Source organism: Pyrus communis, chromosome 2 (assembly GCF_963583255.1).
Source record: "Pyrus communis chromosome 2, drPyrComm1.1, whole genome shotgun sequence".
Taxonomy (NCBI): domain Eukaryota; kingdom Viridiplantae; phylum Streptophyta; class Magnoliopsida; order Rosales; family Rosaceae; genus Pyrus; species Pyrus communis.
The window spans coordinates 4,470,900-4,494,362 of NC_084804.1; the positions used below are offsets into that span (position 1 = coordinate 4,470,900).

A 23,463-nucleotide genomic window follows, 5' to 3' on the forward strand; every position below is an offset into this window, starting at 1 on the left:
TACATGGATCGTTGTGTTCCAAATCAATCATGTGATGTCATTTAGATAAACTCGAAACATTTGCCTGTCGTGCTAAAATGTTTGGAACTCAACAGTGTACTCCCTAGTGTGATGTAAGCCAATATTTGTTTTGAAGGGTTTGTGGGATAAGTGGGGTCTTGAGCTTGAGAGTTGTTTAGCTTTGCTATTTGTTTTTGATCAACGGGAAACGCAACCAATTAAAAGGGAGGGTTTTTGGGTTCGGCCACCTTCTTGTTTTCCCGACCAATATACGTGGGTCGGGAGCATTTTCGCTCACCGTCACAAACTAAGATGTATGCTCATTATACATTTAATTATTTATCATGTGTCTGTTCATCTAATTCAAGTTAATTTTCATATTAAATGTTATTTTTTTAATTTTGAAAAAAAGTTAACCAAACCTAAATGAAATGACACATGACGGATGATTAGGTGTATGATGAGCATACACTATAATTTGTGGCGGTGAACAAAAATGCTCTGGACCTACATATGTTGATCAGTTTTATTTCTATTAAAAAGATGATACAATTTGTGATAAGTGTCTTTTCTTAACTGAATGCTAATAAATTTAACAAGGAAACATGAACAAATTAGATTGTCTATTATATGATTTTGTTCAACTTCTCATTTCTTTAGTATAAAAATATTAATGTACTTGTAAAATTTAAAAAAAGAAAAAGAAAAAAAGAAATGAAACTTTAATTCGAACAGAAACAAGGGAAGTCAAAGGGCAAAACGGTAAATTCACAAAAGGGCCAGGGAGAATCTAATAAATATCGCGCATAAAGATCCGATGATTCCAATCCAATCCAAGTCTGCGAGTATTTAAAATTTAAAAAATAAAAATAAAAATCCTAGCTGTATTGGGAGATCGAGCGAGACGAGAAAAACCCTAACCCCTCACTCTCTCCCTCCCTCCCTCCCTCCCTTCTCCTTCTTCTCACGCCTCCTCTCACTGTAAAGCCCTAGTCCCGCATCCTATCCCCACATCCGCGAGGGGGCTATTCAGCCCTCTCGCTCTCGCCGCAACGCACGATCTCTCGGTTGTTTTGCTCTCTACTTTCGATTCAATTCAGGTGAGTTCTCCTTCGATCCTTGGCGTCTGATTTCCCAATTTTTTGTTTTGGCGTTTTTAGTCGTTGTTTTGATCTGGGTTTTCTTACTTGTTACTTTTAGTTTCTTGGGGTTTTTTTTTTTTCGTTTTTCCGGTCGGTGTGATGATTTTGTATGGGGTTTTTAGGCGTCTTATGTTTTTGGGGTTTCAGTAATTACGTTGTATTTGGGGTCAAATTTCGTTATAATGCCAACAGCGTGATTTTTCGCACTCGGATAGTTCGGAAGTCAACAGATTTGAGTTGGGTTTGATGCTTGGTTAATTTGTGTTGAAATTCTGTAAATTACTTTTATTTAGTAATTTGGTACGACCCTTGATTATAGTTGGTGAATTCCATAAGTTTGAGGACTTCAATTGAAAGTTATGGAAAAAGGTGGAGGGGTTTATCTAAATAGTAAATACCAAGTGTTCCTGTTTTCTTTGAACTTTTACTGTATACTATTAACTGTTAAGTAGTGCACTTGTTACATTCGTAAAATATTCGTCGCTTATTTTCTGCAGAGAGCGGTGATTTTCATGCCTTTATTGTGAGAGGGAACTGGTATTCTTAGTGTTATTACGTATTAGGAGGCCATACAAATTTGTCCAAGAACTTGAAGTTCGGGTTTTCTTGAGAGTTCACGTAGTTCCTTACGATGATTGCCACTAAAACCATGCTGTCGAGCAACAAGCTGAAGATTAAATTTGCCTGCAAAAGAATTGAAGCTGATCCTGGAAAAAAATTGGAAGCTGATACTAATTATTCTAGGAGTCACTCACATGACTATGGGCATCAAGCCTCAATCAGGGAGGTCAGCGCAATGGCGAAATCTTCACTTCCAGGTTCTAAGAAGCGTGGATCCTCTGGGGATCTTGAGGGTCAGAAAGAGAAGAAGAGGAAGATTGATCGTAGCGTGAAGGTGCAATGCTTGACAATCCTCAAAACACTGATGAGCAAAAAGGAAAGCTGGCCTTTCAATGAACCGGTTGATCCTGTGAAGCTGAGAATCCCAGATTACTTTCGCATCATTTCTCATCCCATGGATTTGGGCACGGTAAAATCAAAGCTGCAGAAAGATTTGTACTTCAGCGCTGAAGAGTTTGCAGCCGATGTCAGGCTGACTTTTTCTAATGCCATGCTCTATAATCCTCCTGGCAATCCTTTTCATCATCTGGCAGAGAACCTGAATAGTTTTTTTGAGATGAGATGGGGTCTTTTAGATGAGAAGTTGAGTCATGGAAGCTCCAAGGTTGAATCAGGGAATCCATCGAGTGGGCAAATTAAGAAAGTAACTTGTGCTAGACAGAATCCAGGCAACTCTCCTCCCTTGCAAAATAGTTTGGTGAGCAAGAGGCCTATTTCAGGCGAAGAGAAGGTCAGAGTCCCTGTTGGTGCAACTGATGCTGAGGTAAGAGATAGTCATGAAATTGTGATTTTTTAAGTTTACAATAATGTGTACTGGATTGCTTCAAAAACAAATAAAATTTGGAGTTTTAAGCCTGTCAGCTAATAGATGGTGGCTTGTCTTTTGTTCTATTATTTAAAAAGCTGACGCTGTTGAAGAGCATTTTCCTTTTCTACCTGAGTAATGTATGTATATTTTGTTTATAGGCAGAGCTTTCTAAAACAGCTCAGAATTCTAATCCCAAATTGTCACAGAACTTAAATAGAAGCACCGATAGTGCCTGTAAACAAGCTTCAGGCTCTATTAATGCAAAGCAGCCATCATGCCTGGTTTGCTTAACATGTGGCTCGTGTGGCAACATTGCATGTCAATGCAGGCGTCCTAGTGACTCAACCCATAAGTCCTTTAATGGTTAGATTGTCTTTTCATTTGCTGCAACTTTCCTGTAATATAGTGTATGGTTGAACAATGGATTTATTTCTCTCTTCTGGTTCAGACAAATCTTCTGAAAGGTCAATGGGCAGAGAACATGGTTTGTCTCATTCTAATGTACCCAGACTGGTATGTATGATGATGCTTCTGTTACTGTTGACATTTCTCATGAGGACTTTTATGTTTCTTAGTGATAATTGGAGCTTTTATTCAATTATAGGATTGTCAAACAAAAAGCTTGTCAACATCCCAGACGAGCAAATCAGATCCAGAATCTGATGGTGAGATGACGCAGCATATTAAGATATTTAGCCACTTAGTTATTTTTAGTGATCTGATCCAGAACGATGTTGCAAATTATGTGAAGGGGCTTTAAGTGCTTTGGATGGAGAAAACATATGTTCCAGTTCTCAGCTTACAACTCCAGTATTGGATGCTGCTTCTGGGGAAGGTCAGTTTATTCACCAGCAATGCCAAACTTATGTATGGCCGCTGGCTATTTAGCTTGGCATATTTAGACTTACTAATTTGGTGGTCTTACTCATTTCTTTCAGGATGGAGCACTTCTCTTTTTGATGTTGAACTGTCACCAAAAAGGGCTCTTCGTGCTGCAATGCTAAAGAGTCGCTTTGCAGACACTATTTGGAAAGCTCAACAGCAGAAACTCCTAGATCATGTAAGCTTCAGTTTTTACTTTTAGCAAGATCATGTAAAGCTTGTTGGATACTGTGTTAGAACATTTTCACGTGATTATTTGATAGCTTTTAGCATTTGGGTTTGCTTATCCAATGTTTTCTCCTTATATCCAGGGTGATAGAAGTGATCCACTTAAGATGCAGCAAGAAAGGGCTAGACTGGAGAGGAAGCATCGTGAAGGTAAATAACTTGGTGTATTTCATCATTTTGTTTCTTCCTTTAGTGTATTTCATCATTTTGGGTTGGGAGATTCTTTATTTTATGCGACTGTAGCCAATGGTTATACCATGTTACGTTAGCCTCATGGTATTTTTTCCTTTCTCGTGACTTGCAATGAGAAAGTGCTCGCTTTCGATATGTTTGTTTACAACCCCCCTGACTTTAGCCTTTTGCATTGATTGCTTTCTTTCACCTACTCCTAAGCCCGTCTCTGCAGAAAACATTTAATATCTCAATTAGTAACATTCTATTATTGTTAAATTCATAAGATACTACAGTGCATCAGTCACAGACCAAGATCTCCTTGTTAATCCTGTTGCCACCTGCCTATAATTGACGGTCTTAAGCTTACCTTAATTACAGAGAAAGCAAGGATCGAAGCAGAAATAAGAGCTGCTGAAGCTGCCACACGAATGAGGGCTGAGAATGAGTTGAAGCAGCAACGGGAAAGAAAAAGAGAAGAAGCTCGAATGGCAGTTGAGAAGGTTTACCTTTGTTTTAAAGTTTTTACGGGTTCTTGCATGAATGTTGTCTCTTTTTTCACCTTTGTGGTCTGACTTTAATAAAATCCCTTATCCAGATGAGGCAAACAGTTGAGATCGAGACAAGCTTGAAGATCCTAGAGGAACTTGGAAGGTTTACTGGGTTCTCCGTATCCGCTCCTATTCTCAACTTTAATCGTGGGTCTGGGGCTTTCGGGGGGTCACATCCCCAATCTCCTTTGGAGCAGCTAGGTTTATTTCTAAAGCCCGAATATTCAGGAGATGACGACGACGAGGAGGAGGAGGATGAATCAACGCTGTACGGGGATGGGGAGGAAGGAGAGATTGTTTGATACGCGGTGGTTTCCGTCGGTCTGCTATTATTTGTGTGCGCTCTATTTTTCTTACTCGGGATGTTTCATATTAGTCTGCTGAGAGGGAAGAGAGACCGATGTAAATAGTTTTCCAGTAGTGGACATGTTGACTGAACACACGTATAATATATATATATATATATATATATATGTATAGTTCTCTATCTTAAAGAACGAAAATGATATTGTTCTTCATCAGCTCTCTCTCTCTCTCTCTCTCTCTCCTGGAATGTTCTTAGGCAGAGTTGTATAATGCTATAATGTATGGTTCGATGAGTAGTGATTCATGAGTTCGAATTTGATTCTACTTTTCATCATTTGGAGAAATTCTTAGGACCGGATGATACGGGAAGTCCCAACCGCATGCCCATTCGGTCGAAGACACTTCCTTCGGCTCCACCAGATGTGTTTACGGCTCGATGGGCTTTAGTGGTTTGGTAGTCCTGACTCAGCAGAATTTCTCTTTTGACTCAACCCTGTTCATAAATACGAAAATAAGTGATTCTTGTCCTATATTTTATATACATGCGATTATTTTTAATTTTTAAATTGAATAAATTAAAAAATAATTAAAAGCTAAAAATAATTAAGGATTTTTAGTTAAAATGATTTCTGAGTTTGACATAATATTTCACTTTGATTCTGACATTGAAAATCGATACAAGTTGTTATGAGTTTGTCTATCGTAAATCATTTTGGTCATTCTTGTAAAAAATCTCTATTAAATTGTGGGTCTGTCCAAAAAATGTTCCTTAGTAAAGATTTTTTACGAAAAGACTAAAATGATTAATGATGGATAAATTTAGAAATCACTTTCATCGATTTTCAATGTCTGATACCAAAATAAGAGTTATACCAGTTTAAATGACTACTGTGAGCGTTTATGGGCCAAGCCCACCACCATTTCCACAATCTGAGCTCTGTAGATTGCCTGATTACCGAAACGCAAGTGTTTCACATTTCGCACAAGAAAAGAAACGCCGAGAGAAAGAAAAGAGAGAGCGCAAGAAACTCCTATGCAAACCGTAACAATGGTGGTCGAAGACGCATCCAAGACTTCAGCTTCCGAAGATCAGGCCAAGACCGAGGCGCACCCTATGCCGAGGGGGGAGGACGACGACGAGACCGAAGAAGGAGAGATCGTTGGCGATCAAGATTCGGCTTCTTCGAAGCCGTCGAAAGGAATAGCGCCGCAGTCACACCCTCTGGAGCACTCCTGGACCTTCTGGTTCGATAACCCCGCCGCCAAGTCCGCCAAGCTCAAGCAGGCGGATTGGGGCAGCACCATCCGCCCGATCTACACCTTCTCTACCGTCGAGGAGTTCTGGAGGTTAATTTCTTTCATTTCCTCTGTTTTTGGGTTTAGTTTTGTTTGGTTGGTAGGATAACTGAATCTTTCGCGTTTGTTATGTGCTTGCTGTAGTTTGTGATAAACAAATTTGGCGGTTTTTGGTAAAGGAAATGGATTTGGTTTCGTATCGATGTAAACCTAGAAATTGGAAACTATGGAACTCACGGAACCGCTCGGTGATTTAGAGTGATGATTTGCTTCCCCACCGTTAAAAGTTCGAGATTTTGGTTTCTATTGTTTTCCTACATTTTCTTAGTGCCCCCAATGTTTTCGTTTCTTTTCGTATGTTTTCTGTAAATTCGTTACTCGGTTCTGTTTGAGATAAATGTTTTGGGGGTGTTTGTGTCGATTTCGGTTGCTTGTGTCTCTTCTGTAGCCTCCTTGATTGATTTAGCAACGATGAATGCTGCCAGAATTAGTGAGATTGTAAAGTAGTTAGCCTTGAAAATCTTGTGTTGAATCTGGTGTCGCATTTGTTTCTTGATTTCCTGTTGTCCAATTAGTCTTTTTCGTGATACTGGGATTTTAGAGGTTCTCCGATTACTCCTGATCTGGATTTATAGTCATATTTCATCAGGTTCACTCCTAGTTGATTAGGGAATTGAATGTGTCTATTTCTACATCCACGTGTTGATTTCACACGGCGTTGAAATAATTGCTAGAAGCGGTTTCCTTAGATCTTTGGGGTGCTTCGAAATGTACCAGTGTGGATGTTTGCGATCCAAGTAATGTTATTTAAGCAAGCACGGTAGTATTTCTGTTGTGGGATTTGAGCAAATTAACCGTATGTATAACAAACTCTTTGGTTCTTTTTCATAAAGACACCTAAATCCAAAATGTTATCTAAAAAAACTGTTTGTAATGAGAATTACTTGCATGGAACTGCACAAATTATCCAGCAGTTGCGCTTGCTGTCTGCCTCTGTTCCTATTTCTTTATAGGGACTCAAATTTGCTCATAATATTTGTTTTGCATTCAGCATTTACAACAATATACGTCGTCCGAGCAATTTGAATATGGGGACCGATTTCCATTGTTTCAAATACAAAATTGAGCCAAAGTGGGAGGATCCTGTTTGTGCTAATGGAGGAAAGTGGACTGTCACTTATCCTAAAGGGAAATCTGATACCCCTTGGTTGTATACGGTATTGTCTAAACTGAAAGTGGTATTTGAGGGTGAATTGACATGTGTATATGTGCGTGCGTGTGTGGGCCTCTAATTGTTGTATTTTCTGGTACTAGTTGCTAGCAATGATAGGAGAACAGTTTGATCATGGAGATGAAATCTGTGGAGCAGTTGTCAATGTCAGAACTAGGCAAGAAAAAATAGCTCTTTGGACCAAGAATGCAGCAAATGAAGCTGCTCAGGTAATTGCTGATTGACTCCCTGTATGTTGTGTATTGCACGAAGGCACATTACATACATGAAAGTTGAAAATTATAAAACTTTTGTATCATTACATTAGATAGAATTTCACAGCATCACATTTTTGGGTTTTTTGCTTTAGCAGAAGGAAAGATTTCCTTTTTATTTCTAGCATAAGATATTTTTTTTTTTTTTTGTTTGTGTTGCTATAGTCCTCCCGGCTGCAAGGAAGAAAGAAAGAATTATTCGTAAAGTTGATCAATTTATGTTTCTCCCCCTAAATCTGTCAAGACCCTCGGCGATTCAACTGCTTTCCCCTTTAGTCAAATATATGGTCTCTTATAAAACCAGAAGGTGGCCACTTGGCTGCTATAGGGCCAAATGGTTTATAGGAATCTATTTTGTACATAACTTATACTTGTTGAGCCGGACTTATTGCCTACTCTAAACACCGAGCGTGGAAACAGGCCCTTTCTTTGAGAGTATGGCAGTCAAATTACATGCACTTATTGTATTTATAGCTATGAGTTGCACTCTGGTAAAGAAAGTTGCAATGATGTCTCATAGCCACTTTCTTGCTGCAGCTGAGCATTGGGAAACAATGGAAGGGGTTTCTGGATTGCAATGAAACTATTGGATTCATATTTCATGTAAGGATGTTATTTCTTACGTATATTATTCGTTATTCTATTCAGTTTCATGTCATGTTGGGGGCCTCGTAAATAAGTAATACCCTATATGCTCCGGTTTTTGCAGGAGGATGCGATGAGACAGGAGAGAGCTGCCAAGAATAAATACGTAGCCTGATGTGTATGGTGTTGTTCTTTGGTAGCGCTCAATGCTGTCCAAACTGCAACAGCATTCTATACTAGCATGCAGAGTAACTTCTGACTAATGTTTGCTCTCTTCGGGCCTCGTACGTTTACAATTACAGATTTTAGACGACTTCGTATTTTCGGTTTAAGATGTGAATGTGCTACAACGGATGAGTTATATGACTGAGTTGGTTGAGTTGTTTACGTCCTACGAAACTGTTCTGCTTGCATCCGAATCTACTAGTTACTTGGAAGACTATAAACGCAAGAAACAGAATCGCATTGAAGACTCTTCAATTATTTCGTTTAACTCGATCTTATTGTTAAGTAACGAACGCAGTCCATACAACCATCACGTAACTAACATCCGCGAAGAAGTGGAGGACCAGCCAAGTCTCCATACTGTTATTGTTGGAGGACCACCTGCAAGTGTAAGACGGGAACATCGCAGGAAGCCTCTGTTGCTATAAACCTTACCGTCACCCTATAGTCCTTGGAAAGGTTAACGGCCTTTCCGATGGCCGGTTTGACGACGTTTTGGGTTTCGATTCTCGCGCCTATGAGGCGGAGATTGACACTGCAAATCGTCCTTGAAAGAACAAGCTCTTCTAGCGAATTTGAGATGCCGTTCACGCAAGTTATATTTGTTCACTTCTTGATGCATGTAGGCGTGGCGCATGTATTTGCCGGCGCGGATCGATCTTTGATATGATGTTAATCTTGCTTTTCACCAATTGTGCAATATGCATTCCATGTCTTGTGTTATTTATAAGAAAAACAAGTGGCATCATGGAATTGGGGCAATTTTGAAGTTGATAGAATAATTTAATCCCACACATCAACCATTTCAATTTTAAAAGCGAATTATATGTTGTAGGTTGCACGTGCCTTGTAGCTCAATTGGTAACTTAAGAGCATACGCTTATGCATTTGAGGTTTCATGTTTGAATCTCTCTCTCTCTCTGTAGTTTAGATGAATTTAATGTAAATTATCTTATCTTTTATTAAAAAAAATTATATGTTATAGGTTACATATAAGAATAATATTTTGTCATATTTAAGCCTAACATGTGCACAACCATATTGAGTGACGTGAGAGCACATGGATAACATCTGATAATGTATGACAAGTAGAGGTTTCACCCTCAAACTAATTGGCAATAGGAGAACTAACCCACCCCTTATATGCACATGCAAATTTCTTTAAATCTCCGACATGGGATTCACACTACCAACGCAAATCACACACTCAACTTGCAAGGAAAATAAATCTGAAAATTAACTGTCTACAAGCTTATGATTCTGTACAACCCAAGTTCAGACATTTGATAAGAAATTTATCCCTGAGAAGATATATGCTGCACTAACTACTTGTACCTGTATAGTAGTTGCATCTATATATGTCCAAGTTTATATTGCATGGCCTTATTTTTTCACAGTGCAAAGGGAGATGCCAAAGTTGTCAACTTCTTTCGAAGAAACAGAGGAATAAAGGAGCTGAAAAAACAAATTCACAACTCCTGGGAAAACCAGAGATGAATATTCGACGTCGTTGCAAACTTGCAATATTCAGTTTCTTGATTGTATTTTTGTGCAATATCCAACATCATGTTAATTGACTTTAATTCAATGTGTGCGTGAACTATATCCTATCTTGGCAATGTGTTCAATTAGTGTTTTCAGGACACCTGGGTTTGAAATTTCTTCATGTTTGATATGGTGCTAGTATTTCTATTTATTTTTACTTACATTTTTAGAATTCATTGTATGTATCATATATTCAAAGAAATGGGTCACTGGTCCATTCCTAACCATATTAATATTGTCACACTTAACTATTTTATCACAAAAGGGGATACTCTCAATAGCATGAATTGACATTAATATTTTTATTTACAGGTGGGTGGGAAATTATGCAGGTGAGAATAACAAACTAACAACACTCTTATGAAATCGTACCAAACTCATCCTAACTTGATCGAAAACGTGACTCATGTCAAGTTGGAATTCAAAAACTTTACTTCTTCAAGAATTATTTCGTTTTGTAAGACATAACTGTGTATAAATAAAACTTAAATCAGGGATTTTTATAAGATATAAAACGATATATAACACAATAATCATCACTTTATTAGAACAACCACACATTTTATTTCTTTTCTCACTTTTACTATATAGGATACACAACATACCAAATAGAAGCTGGCTTTCTTGCTGTACATAGAACGCCTTATTTCATAGGAGTATGATTCATTCCCAGTTTCCAGAATCCACATATTTGGAAAAGTATATGCATATGTATATGCACAACTTTAATTATTGTCACACCATATAGTACTATATAGCTTGATTAATGGCTCATCGATTAAAGAAGTGATCGATCAGTCATTAATCAAGCATTTTAGATTTTCATTTGCTCCAAGTACGATTTTCCATCAAGCCTACGGCGGGAGATGAAATTTTTGATGTACTTTTCCAACCCAACCCTTTGGAACAGTGGTGGGTTTTCTGGGGTTATCAAGCTTCTGAGTGGCCCAATCTCTGCCTCAAATTTAGGGTTGAAGAACATCGCTACCGACACCCTTTCTTTCTCTGAATTCACCATTACCCTGTGTTCAATGCTTTTGTAAACTCCGTTGCTCAGCATCTGCAAATGTAACATAAATTTTCCTTAATATTGGTGTCCCCATATATGCCATGATCTAAGGTATAGTATTACCATATGAATACACATATAATAACATAAATGAATTAATAGCACGGGTACAACGATTTGACTTTTTACATATAAGAAGTCATTCCTTCTCTAGTGACGATGTGAAACGATTACTCATTGTCATTGAAAGAACATGGACTTAAGTCGTGAAGCCAAGTATTGTCCTAATATGATAGATTCAAGTTTTTATTTTATTGTTAAATGATCGAACTCAACAGTCTCAACTCATTAATACTGAAGTGATACCAGAAATATCATCTCTTAAATTATATTTTGTAGATTACATGATGTGGAAGAAGGAATCCAACTATCAACCGTCACATTATGTGATCCACAAAATATGATCTAAAAACATGATCTCCATAATATTTTTCCTAACACTACACTAATTTTCCGCTGCGTTGTTCGTTCATTCTTCTTAACATTAACCAATTTTCCACAGCCTGGTGTGTTCATTCTACAGCCCAATCCAATAATATTGATAAAGCAAGTACGCACCGTTTCATTTAAGGAGTATTGCCTGTTGCTAACGTGAGTGTGTGGAGTACTCATGCATCATGCAAATCTCAAATTTTCTTTCTGCCCGCGCTCACGTCTTTTGCTGCAGCTTATCTAATTTATGCCTCAATTTCACCAATGTTGTTTATTACTTATATATTTAATGTTACATATTTTACCGCTAAATTTAGTGTAACAATCTTTCTTCATTCAGTTAGATCATTAAAATCAAATGCAACAGTTAATAATTGTCCACACCTAGTGCTTATATAGTACTAAACAATTTCGTATCAAATATTCCCACACACTCATATATAGAGATTCGAAATCCGACGTTTGCTAACCTTAGATCTACTCCAAAGCTTGGGAGTAAAACTTAAATTTTAGGTTCTAAACTTACCTCAACTTGCTCCAACCCTTGAGCAAATATGAGTTAAAACTCAAAACTCATTTCTAGGCCAAATTTAGCCTAGGATATTCCACCCAGAATTAGTGGGGCTGACCCACCATATATGTACTTTTTTTTTTATACTTATAAATTCATTAAATCCAATGGTTAAGATCTAATTTGATGAAATCCAACAGTAAATAAAAAAAATCTAAAGGTCCAAATTTAAATCCAACAGCTAAAGTAATTTAAAAAAAAATCTTTTATGTGTTTCATATTTTTTCATAGTGTTTCACGAGTTTCATGGTGTCAGTTAGTGATTTGTTAATATTTATCAGAATACAAATATTTTTAGGTTAAAATGTTCATAAAATTAAATTAGGATAGTCTACATAATTTTTTTTTTCTTTTAAAAAAGTTAAAAAAAAACTTAGCCTAAATTCATTATTTAATAATTTGGGGCTAAAATTTTAACTCAGAAGGATTGGAGCAAAAAAGTTATTTCTAGATTAAAACATAAATTTTTTATGGATTAAAACCTAAATTTTATGGACTAAAAATTTTAGATTTTAACTCAAGGGTTAAAGATTGTCTTAGTAGTCTTTTTCTCTTTCGTTTATTATCTTTTTTTTTTTATTTCTACTTTGTGGTCGAATATATAGCCTAGAAAAGAAGTGCGAAGAAAGAAGTATATACAGGACAAACCTCAAAGATGTCCCCGACATTCACCACAAAGGCATCTTTTTGGATGTTGACAGGCATCCAAGCCCCGTCCTTTTTAATTTGGAGACCGCCAACTCCATTAAGCTGGTTGAGGATGGTGATCCCAGATACATCTGAGTGAGGTGAGATCCCTATAACCAGCTCTGGTTGTGGACATGGAGGATAGTATGTCATCCTCACTGATTGCATCCCGTCTTTATCGAACAACTCCTCTATCTCTCTCATCTCTGTCTTCAGAGCTTTCACCATAAACCCAAGAAGTCTCATGGCAAGTTGGTCCAATTCCACAAAGTATGACTCCAAGGTATTCCTAGTATATACCAAGAAAACATGTCAATTTAATAAAAATTTTGAAAAACGGGGTGCATGCGTGTTTGAATGCGTAAGAGAACAATTGTATACAAGTTTAGGGGCCATTTCATAATCATTTTCATTTAAGTTTTGAGCTTTTGTTTCATTTTGTTTTCGAAAATAAAAAACTGAAATGGTTATCAAATTGGGCGCTTAAGATTGATCAAAGAGAGTACCTGATGGATGAAGGGAGCTCTGCGAAGAGGTACGGCTTTCTTCGATGAATAGGGTTGGTTATCATAAATAACCTATCACCCCAGTCAATCTTTTGGTCTTTGGTATTGGCTATGTTTCCATAGCCTTCAACATCACCTGACCTTATTGCATATTTCATTTTCTCTTCCAAGGGAAGCTTAAAGAATACTTCAATCTCATGTTCCAGATTCTCTAACAGCATCGGGTTAACTCCATGGTTCACCAACTTCAAGAAAAAAAAGACAACATCAAGGTTATGAGTTTTCTCCAACTTTATTTGATAAATTATGTAGACATATATATAATAAATTAAAATTCGTTTACACAATAACAAAAATTAATCTAGAAATTAGAAATAGAAAGAAAAAAAATTAAAGCCCTATAAAACTAGCTATGCTTAACTATGAAATCTTAATTCCAATTTATTAGTTCATCGGATATTAAATTCATGTAAATCTACTATAACTTGTCTTGATGAGGAGATATATAATATTTAAGTGGAGTACTAGCTAGTGTCTATATTAAGAAAAAGTATTTAAGTCCAAGAAATTTGAAAGATCAATATTAGACCTGAAAAATGCCCCAGTCTTTGCAAGCTGAGTGCAGTTTCTCCAGTTGATTTGCAAAGTCTGAGGTTTCCCCCTTAACTAATTTCGTCATGTCGATGGTAGGGATAGAACGGAAGGTGCCCTTATTATCATCAGAGAGTTCAGATGGAGTTGGTTCTTGTTCCAAACGAACGTAACATTGTGGGACTGAAGTTAAGGGCTCTTTGGCGGTCTGTATGACGCTTAATAGCGAATTAGAGCTTTCAGAGCCTACCGGGAGCTGCGATAGTGATGCCATTTCTTATTTCTTATTAATGAGCTCAAGTGTATACACAGCACAAAGTTATGGGTGTTTATATAGGCTAAAACGAATGGGCAAAAACTGCAAATATTGAGAGAGAAAAACTCTTGATATCAAATTATTAAAAAACTACGGCATAGTTGTGTAATTAAAGTGTTGTTCCCTTTACTTGGTCCAAATCATTGGGAGTTTTTCGGCGAAGAACGACGTCGTTAATTTACGCCTTTCATGCATGTCGTTATTTTACTACTGATACCTGAAGGTAACTTTTCCTTGGAGATTTTACCATTTTGGAAAAGTAACTAATAACTAGCTCTTAATTTTGTGATATGAGGAGTCTCAAATTCAAATTTATTATCTCTCAGTTGGTCAGAAAACATATATACATTTGCTAATTTTTCGATGAGTAAATAGATCGAACCGATGACTTATCGTCAGATGGAGATGAATCGGTGTCCACATCTTTTATGTTAGCTATAAAAATTAACCTGAAAAGAAACATCCCATATATATTGCCTGCATATCTGTTACAATCCTTTAAGGTGGCAGCTGATAGATTGAACAGTGATTGATAATCTCTTCCCAGATGCATGTTGCAGGCTTGAGCCCATTTAATTTATAATATGTTCAAACAACCTATTATATGCATTAACTATATGGATGACTCTTGACTAAATTAGCATAATGTTTCGATAAAATAATAATAATAATAATTAGGTGAATGCATGTCCTTGTCCCCGATAAGAATTCAACCCACACGATTACACTGTCATCTCTATAAACTAAATTTGTAAACTATTACTAATAAAAAATAAATACGTTAATCAATATTTGAAAAATAATCCAATTATTAATTTTTATGTCATTTATTTTACAAAATTGGGTCTACAAGTTCAAACTCCTTAGCATTGCACATGATGTAATAATAAATGTAATTTTTTTTTCTACATATCATCGTTTAACTGACACATAATACTACTCTGATACCTATGTCATGTAAGTTTTTTTTTGTTGTTGCGTAAAGGGAGATGCTCAATTTTTTTATGGTAAATTAATATTTCACCAAATATCAGATTTTAATAAAAATAACACTTTCATTAAGAGATGACAATCTAATTTTCTATAGTAAACAACCCCACAATTTTGTTCTCTTTTTAAACAATGCAAGGTTGCGTAATAGGTGCCCAATGGATGTCATTTTAACAGCCTGCTACTTACGGAATGAATTATTTAATCCTTATAGAACAAAAACATGCTTAATTATCTGACTTGACCTTTTATGTACTAAAAAAAAGGTGCTTAATTATCATTTTTTTTTTTTGGTATAAATTGATAGCTGAAATCTTTTCGGGAGCCAGATTGTCTGCCCTCCTGTTTGGATGCCCTTTCCATCATTTTCTATTTGTGTGATCACGGTTAAATTATGTCAATATTTTATATTCATATTGTTTTTTGTCTTATTATCTTTATAAAATTAATATAAAATATTTACATGACTTAATCATAACCGCACAAAATAGAAGAGAATATGAATGATATCCAAACAGACGGGTAAACAATCTGCCTCCATCTTTTTTTTTTTGTCGAACGTACTAAAAAAAAAGTGCTTAATTATCCCCTTTTTTTTTTTTTGGGTATAAATTGATACCTGTAATCTGACGACCTTTCATGTACTAAAAAAAACGTGCTTAATTATCAATTTTTCTTGGGTATAAATTGATACCTGGAATCTGACTTGACCTTTTGTGTACTAAAAGAAACGTGCTTAATTATCATTTTAGTAGAACTTTCCTTTATCTTTTTTTCAGCATATTATTTTATTATATTAACATTAAAATTGTGGCAAAATATAAAATAACAAAAAATTTATAAAAAATTCTACTTCCAAAAAGTCTTTTTAGCATTTCTTTTATTTTTAACACATGTTTGTTGTGAACTAATTGACGGCCACAAATTGGAATGGCTCAACTTTTGAATAAGACTACTCAAATTTTCAATTAGAAGAATTTTCAATTTTTTGACCTTTCTGAAGAGACAGCTGATGTTGAATGGCTGAAAGTCACAACGCAGTCACATCTCTTGAAGACAATGACATGATTGAATGGAAAATTATTTTCATCGTGTATACGAATGATACATTACATGTTATTATATAAGAGGACGGAGTTTTTATTTTTTAAGTTGTGCATTTCTTAACATTATCTTACCACTCGTATGAGATATACTACTCCGTGTTCAAATACTTTGAAAAATCTCTTGGTTGAATGGCTCTAGAATATAATAATAGAATTAAAAAAGGAAAAATCTTGTCAAGCACACATGATGGGGTCCCACATGGTTTTCGATTGGATATTAATAGTAAGGAATTGTTTTATGCATTTTAAAAATCTTATGCTGCGTTCCTAAAATTTCATTTGCATTTTAAATTTTTTATAATTGAAAAGAAAAAAGACACTTGTGAAGATTGTAAAATGACATTTTTATAGTGCTAATAAGTGAAATTTTTATAATGCTAATAACATTTCTAATAGCATATTAATGTAGTTAAAGAACTTGGTTTATAATTATGATGTGGCTGTGGTTACTAATTATGGGGAATGTTACGCTTAGACCGGTTATCGTAAAGGGCATGCATTCGTGGAAAGCACTTTAGTTAATAAGCATAGTGTATGTTACAATTGTTTTTGTTATAAACTTGAGAATGTAGTAAATTTTTTATTAAAATTTCATGTCCTTGATGAAAAATTACTTGAAAGTGCATTTAAAAGGGTCATCTAACCTGCGTTTGTCTATAAAACAGTTTTATGACTTGAAAAAATTTATGTTCTGCTAAACGTAGTTAGAGAGCGTTTAGCAAGAGATCTTTGGACTAACATGCATAAAAAGAAACATTTACGAATACCAACTACGGAATAGAACTAGTAGTGGTTTAACAAATACTAAATCGTGTATCATAAACAACAATTTAGTGCACCTTAATTGTCTGCCCAATTAAAATCCGTAACCTTAATCTAAATGTTCACATCTTCCTAGACTTTTTGTATGAATATTCCATGTATACAAAAGCAAGAATTGGCGTCCCTTAACAAGAACTAGGACTAATTTTGTAGAGGCCTGAAGACGTAGTGGTAGCAGAACCACCAATCCATTTGCATCTCGAGCCTGAAAAACAGAACTTAGAATTATTCAACCTTTCGTCCCTGCCGTAATTCCTTACAACTTAAACCATGTCAAGTGGAAAATTGACAGCTTGATCCTGACAATCAAATAAGCAATGATTGGACTGAATTTAAATCACTTAAAATTATTGTATTTTTCTTTCTGCACTTGCTTTGTTACATAGAGCTTCTACATAGCGAATTAGCAAACCATTTAGAGCTAGCTCAATTTATTAAGAGCTTTTATTCTTCCAACCCAGGTTGTAATCAAAAGTACGAAGCTGAAGCTTTTGATATTGGAAAGTGAATGTACTGCTTATCATTACACAAGAGAATTTGCATAGTTGATTGCATGTACTAAGACCACTTTAGTTTTATGTTTTTGGACTAATGATATTATTTACATTAAAAAAAGAGGGTGTATTTAACCTTACAATAGACTAATAATAATATGATCAAATTCTCTTATGGTGAGAATCGAACCTAATACCTATGAAAATAAATATCATTAAATTATAATATTAAATGGTAGAAACACCTTAGTTTAAAATAAAGAACTTATTATTAGACGAAAAAGTTCAAGTACAAATAAAGACAAAAATGTATGCGTTTTGAAGTAAAATTATTATTTTTATGACTTTTTTATTATAATAATGGAGACATTAAGTCGAGTAGGTTGACGAGCAATCATAACTAGGAGAAATACTAAATAGATCATCTCAAAGTAAAATTTTTTATGGACTTTGTTATTTTATTTTTTGACATATTATTTTATAATATTGGTACGAGAATTGTGCCACAAAAATAAGATGACAGCAAGTTCATAAAAAAATCTCACTTTTAAAAAAATTTGCTTAGCATTTATAGCATAACTAGTCTTTAACTCGTGACCTTTGCTCATTAACTAGTTTTAATTTGTGATCTTCATTAAGATGTAAATTTGTTTTTATTTTTAGAGAAATGCTAAGTAGACTCTTTTAAAGTTGGACTCTCTCAAAGTGAAACACTCAATCATTTTTTTTTTTTTTTTGACATAATATTTAATAATATTAACACTAAAATTATATCAAAAATATAAAATGATGGAAAATTTATAGCTAGTTCTATTTCCAAAGAGTCTGTCTAGAATTTCTGTTATTTTTAACACGTGTTGGTTGTGAACTAATTGACGACCACAAGTTGGGATGGCTTAACTTTTGAATAAGACTAGTTAATTTTTCAATTAGAAGAATTTTAAACTTTTGAGCTATCTGAAGGGACAGATAATGTTGAATGGCTGAAAGTCACAACTCATTTACATCTCTTGAAGATAAAAGACATGGTTGAATGGAAAAATATTTTTATTGTCTCTGAAATACGAATGATATAATACGTGTTATTATGTAAGGGGACAAAGTTTTTATTTTTTAAGTTGTGAAATTTTTAGCATTATCTCACCACTCGTATAATGACATTTGATATACTATCTCATGTTCAAATACTTTGAAAAATCTCTTGGTTGAATGGCTCAAGAATATAATAGTACAATTAAAAAAAAAAAAAAAATCTTGTCGAGGCACACATGATGGGGTCCCACATGGTTTTATATTGGATATTAATAATAGGAAATTGTTATATGTGTTACAGTTTTATTAGATTAGAAATGTGCTTGTGTAAATCTTAGTATATATTGAAATATCTCTTATATATTAAGAGTTGATTACCTATTAAGAGTTGTAATCTTAAAAGGGTAATAAATTAACTTTCACTACTACTATAAATAAAGACACAATGAGGTGGAATAGAACACATCTCACAATTACACATCTCTATTCTTTCTGTATGCCGCACTCTTTCCCTCTCTTTATGGCCTCCAAATTGTTCAGTAAATTATGCCTACAATACTTTTTTAGCACGCTCTTGATGTTGCGCTAAAGAGAGTTTATTTTTCCATCAGGAAAGTATTACATTTTAATTATTATTTTTATTATGATTAATTATTTATTAAATTGTCTACATGTTATTGATTCAATTTAATTTTTCTATGTTAAACGTGATACAATGCATTGGAGATGCAATTTCAGCTTTCCGAGATAGATCTTCTACAAATTCAAAGGCTTTTGTTGTCTTCTGCCAATCAGGTACGCTTAAAATAAAAGAAGATATTTGAAACGACCTTGAAGCATGAAAACATTCCCCATGATGCATGAACCCTCTACATTTATATTTTTCTTCCAATATATATATATATATATATATATATCATATATATGTTCATATCTTTTGTCAATATATATACTTGTTCATGCAATACACAATTATAAATCGCTACGGGGAATTTGTGAGTCAAAGAATTGAAAGAAAATATAAGCACTTTTGGGTTTTTTCAAACCCTAAAATTCAATAAAAAAAAATTAAAAAAAAAAAAAGAAAGAAAATTATTTTGGGGAAAATTGCGATTGAGCGCTGCTCCCAGCCGCGCCAAGCCTGCAGCTTGAGCCAGTGACACGGACGACTTCAGTCCTACATCAGCAGCCTCTGTTTGGGCTTGCTGCACTTGTATTGGACATTGCCTGAGTCTTTCATGCTGGGATCTATGCCCGCATCTCATCCCAATATGCCAGCATCGTTAGGCTTCCCCTTGGCCCACTTCCCTGCTGCAATTGCAGCTTGCTTACTTGCATGGGCTGCCCCGTGCAGCCTGGCCTGAGCCTTTCTTTTTCAGGACAGCAGCAAGCAATTCTTTGCTGGGCCGCCATGATCCTCATGGCCCAAGGATGTGAATCTTTGTCGATTATGATTCTTCTTCACACTAGCTCTCTTCAAGCCATTGCACGCAATTTCTTTACCACTCATTTGCGGGTTGTCACTTCAATGAGATAGTATTCCAACCATCAGGAGGAGATAAGAACGTCAACGTTCCTGGAGAACGGTGCAAATTTGCATGGACGTTGCCCACTATGTTTCATCTCAATTCCCGTATCACACCAGTGTGATATGCAAGTGCGATGAATTCTACCTTTCAGAATGTTGCCCCAGACGCATTCCTCTGATCTAGCTGAAGTGATGAGAACATATACCAGCTACAATCATGCCTGCGAGGATAAACGTACTTAACGGACGTCGAGTCAACATCCTTTGGAGAGTGTGCCGCCCTTGTTGGACGGTCCAGTACACCAGTGGATAACCAATCAGTTCGTCTTGGCCTGGAGCATGATAGATCACTTGGTTCATAAGATTCATTTCTCTAGAAGAAGAAGACATGACACAACAATGAATCTATACTTGATTGCTGTCTCAAATCATTTCCATCTCATGAGATTAATCCGGATTACTCCCGAGACTTGAAGTTCTTGGTCCAGTATACTAGTTTGGATAAGCTAAATGGAATTGAAATGATATTACCATCGATGATGTTTTCACTTATATGGTAGCTACCGACATAAATGAAAAGCAACAATATCGAATCGTGTTCCGTTGATTAAGTGACAACGTAAAACTGATTGGACAACTAAAATTACAATCCAGGTCAAATTCCTTACCAAAGTGTGTTTTGGACTTGTCGTTCCTACACTACCCAAGGTAACCCTATTATGTTACAAGTGGGAAAGGAAATGTTATGAGATGAATGAAATAGTGCGATATGATGCATGCCTTACGACGCAAGGTTTCTCTCAAAACGTCATGTGATTGATAGTGACATTATGAAATGTGGTTAGTGTTTTCTTCATGGGGATATTAATACGGACATTTAAGTGTAAGTTCCTGAAGAATTACATGGACTGGTTTAAATAGTTCCAAAACCACGGAACACCCTCTTAACTTATTTGAGGCGTTCACTTACAATCTGACGGATGTGGTATCCCGTCTAAGTGATTATTTGATCAATCAGGGATAAATTATGCCTTTGCGTGTTAAAATATGAAGTTTTATTCTGAATTGCTAGAGTTACAGTTTATGTCGTTGACACGAATCTCACAAAAACTCTGGAAGAGCTTGAGAAAATTGCCTCGCACGTGAAGATGAAATTTGAGATGAAGGATCTTGGGAAAACTCGTTTATGCCTTGACTTGAAGTTAAAGCATTGTTATGACGGTATTTTAGTCTACCAGTCGAACTACATCCTGAAGGTGTCACCTTTGAGTATACCCATGATCCCATACGTTATATGCAAATGAGACCCTCGAAGAGGTTATGGAATTCGAAATTCCATATCTAAGTTCAACTTTGCACTTTGTTGTACTTAGCTTATTGTATTTAGACAAGACATCTCTTTCACTGTTGATCTCGGTAAAGATACAGCACCACGCCTACACGCAACTATTGAATTGGTATTAAAGATGTACATTGAAGGTACTACGAATTTGGGCAAATTAAATCCCAACGCATCTCGAGGGGATCCAACCCCCCTGATCCTCGGAATGATGCTTGCCTATCAAACCCATATAAGGCAAAATCTCCAAATGGTTAGTTGAAAAATCTTCGAATCGTTCCAAGACTCACCTCACTTCACTACGCCACAAGTGAGACATGGTTAGGAGTTCTTGTTGAGCATATTCGAAGTACTTGCTGTGTTTTCATCCATCGTTGAGTTCTGACGATGATCCATGAAGACTATGCCGCATGTATCAACCCGACCAAGCCATGATACATCAACAAAGTCAACACCAAGACATATTGTATCTACATCTACATCAACAAATCATCAGAAGATTGAAGTCATGCAAGCCAATCCTAGATAACCTTGCCGACCTCTACACAATATCATTGCCGAAGTCAACCTTCTAGAAACTTGTTCGAAGAATTGGTATGCTTAACTATCATATGCAATGCTTGTAGTTCTCATTTGGAAGTTATGTTAAACTCAGGGGGAGTATCCAGAAGTATACTCACTTGATCTTAATGTACTATTTTTCCTTACGATAAAGAGCATTTTTCCTACTGGGTTTTTGCTACTTAACTAAGTTTTAACGAGGCAACTATCCTGGGCTTATCATACCTTTGTGAGCTCTTTTACTTGCGTCCAAAAGATTTATAAGTTTGACTTAATGCAACTTCTCACTTTTCTCATTAGACTATGGGGTTTTCCCTCACCTTAGGTTTTACCATAGTAAGGTTTTGTGAGTTTTACCTTTTTATACATTCTTCCGTTGTTTTGAGACTCGCATTCGCTCATTGTGCCAACAACTTCATCAATTGTACTTACTTCATCGCTGAAGACCTGATGTGCCTTTTACTTTAGTATTTACACACTCAAAGGGGAGTGTTGCAATCCTATTAGATTAGGAATGTGATGGTGTAAATCCTAGTATATCTTGGAATATCTCTTATATTCCTATTAGGAGTTGAAACCTATTAAGAGTTGTAATCCTAAAAAGGTAAGAAATTAACCTTCCCTACTACTATAAATAAAGGCACAATGGGATGGAATAGAACATACCTCACAATTACACATTCTCTTCTCTCTCTCTATGCCGCACTTTCTCCCTCTCTCTATGGCCTCCATAATTGTTCAGTAAATTATGCCTACAACAATATGCACTTCAAAAATCTCATTTTGTCTTTCCAAAATTTCATTTGCACTCTAAACTTTCTGTAATTGAAAAAATTACACTAATAAATAGTATAAAATGAGATTTTTATAGTGCCAATAATATTCCTAATAGTATATAAATGTAGTTAAAGAACTTGGTTTATAATTATAATGTGGCCTACGCTGACAACTTCTTCCGAGTCTTTTGCAATCCTAACACCAGAACACTTGGTCTACGCTGACCTACCCCTATACTTCAACATAGAACTTCAACATGCGTACTTTGACACAAAGTATGTGATACTAAGTATTACAACCAACATGGTTCATATATCGAACGCATGGATCCCTTCATGCATAGGAAAACATTCATAAGCATTACTCATGTCAATTAACATAAACATTATGCATTCCAACACATTCATACATAAACATCATACATTCCAACACATCCATACATAAGCCAACTGCGCTTCAAAAGGGTTCAACATACTTTGTGTCATTCGACACTTGCTACAATTGCCTTGACACCTCGCCCTTATTCTCACCAACCAAGTGATGAAATGTGAAGAAATAACTCATCTTCATGCCACCAACAACGTGATAAAATGTACAACCTGTACTATCCTTCATGCCACCAACCAGGTGATAAAATGTAGAACCTGTATTCTAATATCATTTGGCAACTTGCCAGTCATGCCACCAACCAGGTGAAGAAGGAACTTATTTTCATGCCACCAAACAGGTGATGAAGTGTACAACTCGTACTCTCCTTTATGCCACCAACTAGGTGATGAAATGTACAACCCGTACTC

General features: G+C 35.7%; 3 protein-coding genes across 4 annotated transcripts; 2 read left to right on the forward strand and 1 right to left on the reverse strand.

Annotated features, from left to right (window-relative positions):
* The first annotated feature begins 918 nt into the window (after window positions 1-918).
* Window positions 919-5,019, forward strand: LOC137725230 (transcription factor GTE12-like). Of its 2 annotated transcripts, none has more exons than XM_068463851.1 (10): window positions 919-1,100; window positions 1,640-2,526; window positions 2,778-2,934; window positions 3,020-3,084; window positions 3,176-3,236; window positions 3,323-3,406; window positions 3,510-3,631; window positions 3,765-3,831; window positions 4,234-4,355; window positions 4,451-5,019. In XM_068463851.1, the coding sequence occupies exons 2-10, from the start codon at window positions 1,774-1,776 to the stop codon at window positions 4,703-4,705; spliced, it is 1,686 nt and encodes a 561-aa protein (XP_068319952.1). In that variant the 5' UTR covers window positions 919-1,100; window positions 1,640-1,773; the 3' UTR covers window positions 4,706-5,019. The 2 variants fall into 2 exon arrangements, with proteins under 2 accessions (XP_068319952.1, XP_068319951.1); XM_068463850.1 differs by having other exon boundaries at window positions 920-1,100; window positions 2,730-2,934.
* Window positions 5,020-5,655: 636 nt separating this feature from the next.
* Window positions 5,656-8,535, forward strand: LOC137725562 (eukaryotic translation initiation factor 4E-1-like). The gene is made up of 5 exons (XM_068464288.1): window positions 5,656-6,056; window positions 7,057-7,222; window positions 7,320-7,445; window positions 8,028-8,093; window positions 8,200-8,535. Exons 1-5 carry the CDS (start codon window positions 5,743-5,745, stop codon window positions 8,248-8,250), a joined length of 723 nt encoding a protein of 240 aa, XP_068320389.1. The 5' UTR covers window positions 5,656-5,742; the 3' UTR covers window positions 8,251-8,535.
* Window positions 8,536-10,659: 2,124 nt separating this feature from the next.
* LOC137724441 (codeine O-demethylase-like) lies at window positions 10,660-13,975 on the reverse strand. The gene is made up of 4 exons (XM_068463185.1): window positions 13,700-13,975; window positions 13,111-13,355; window positions 12,566-12,893; window positions 10,660-10,905 (listed from the first exon to the last, which is right to left on the reverse strand). The coding sequence occupies exons 1-4, from the start codon at window positions 13,973-13,975 to the stop codon at window positions 10,660-10,662; spliced, it is 1,095 nt and encodes a 364-aa protein (XP_068319286.1).
* Window positions 13,976-23,463: the final 9,488 nt, after the last annotated feature.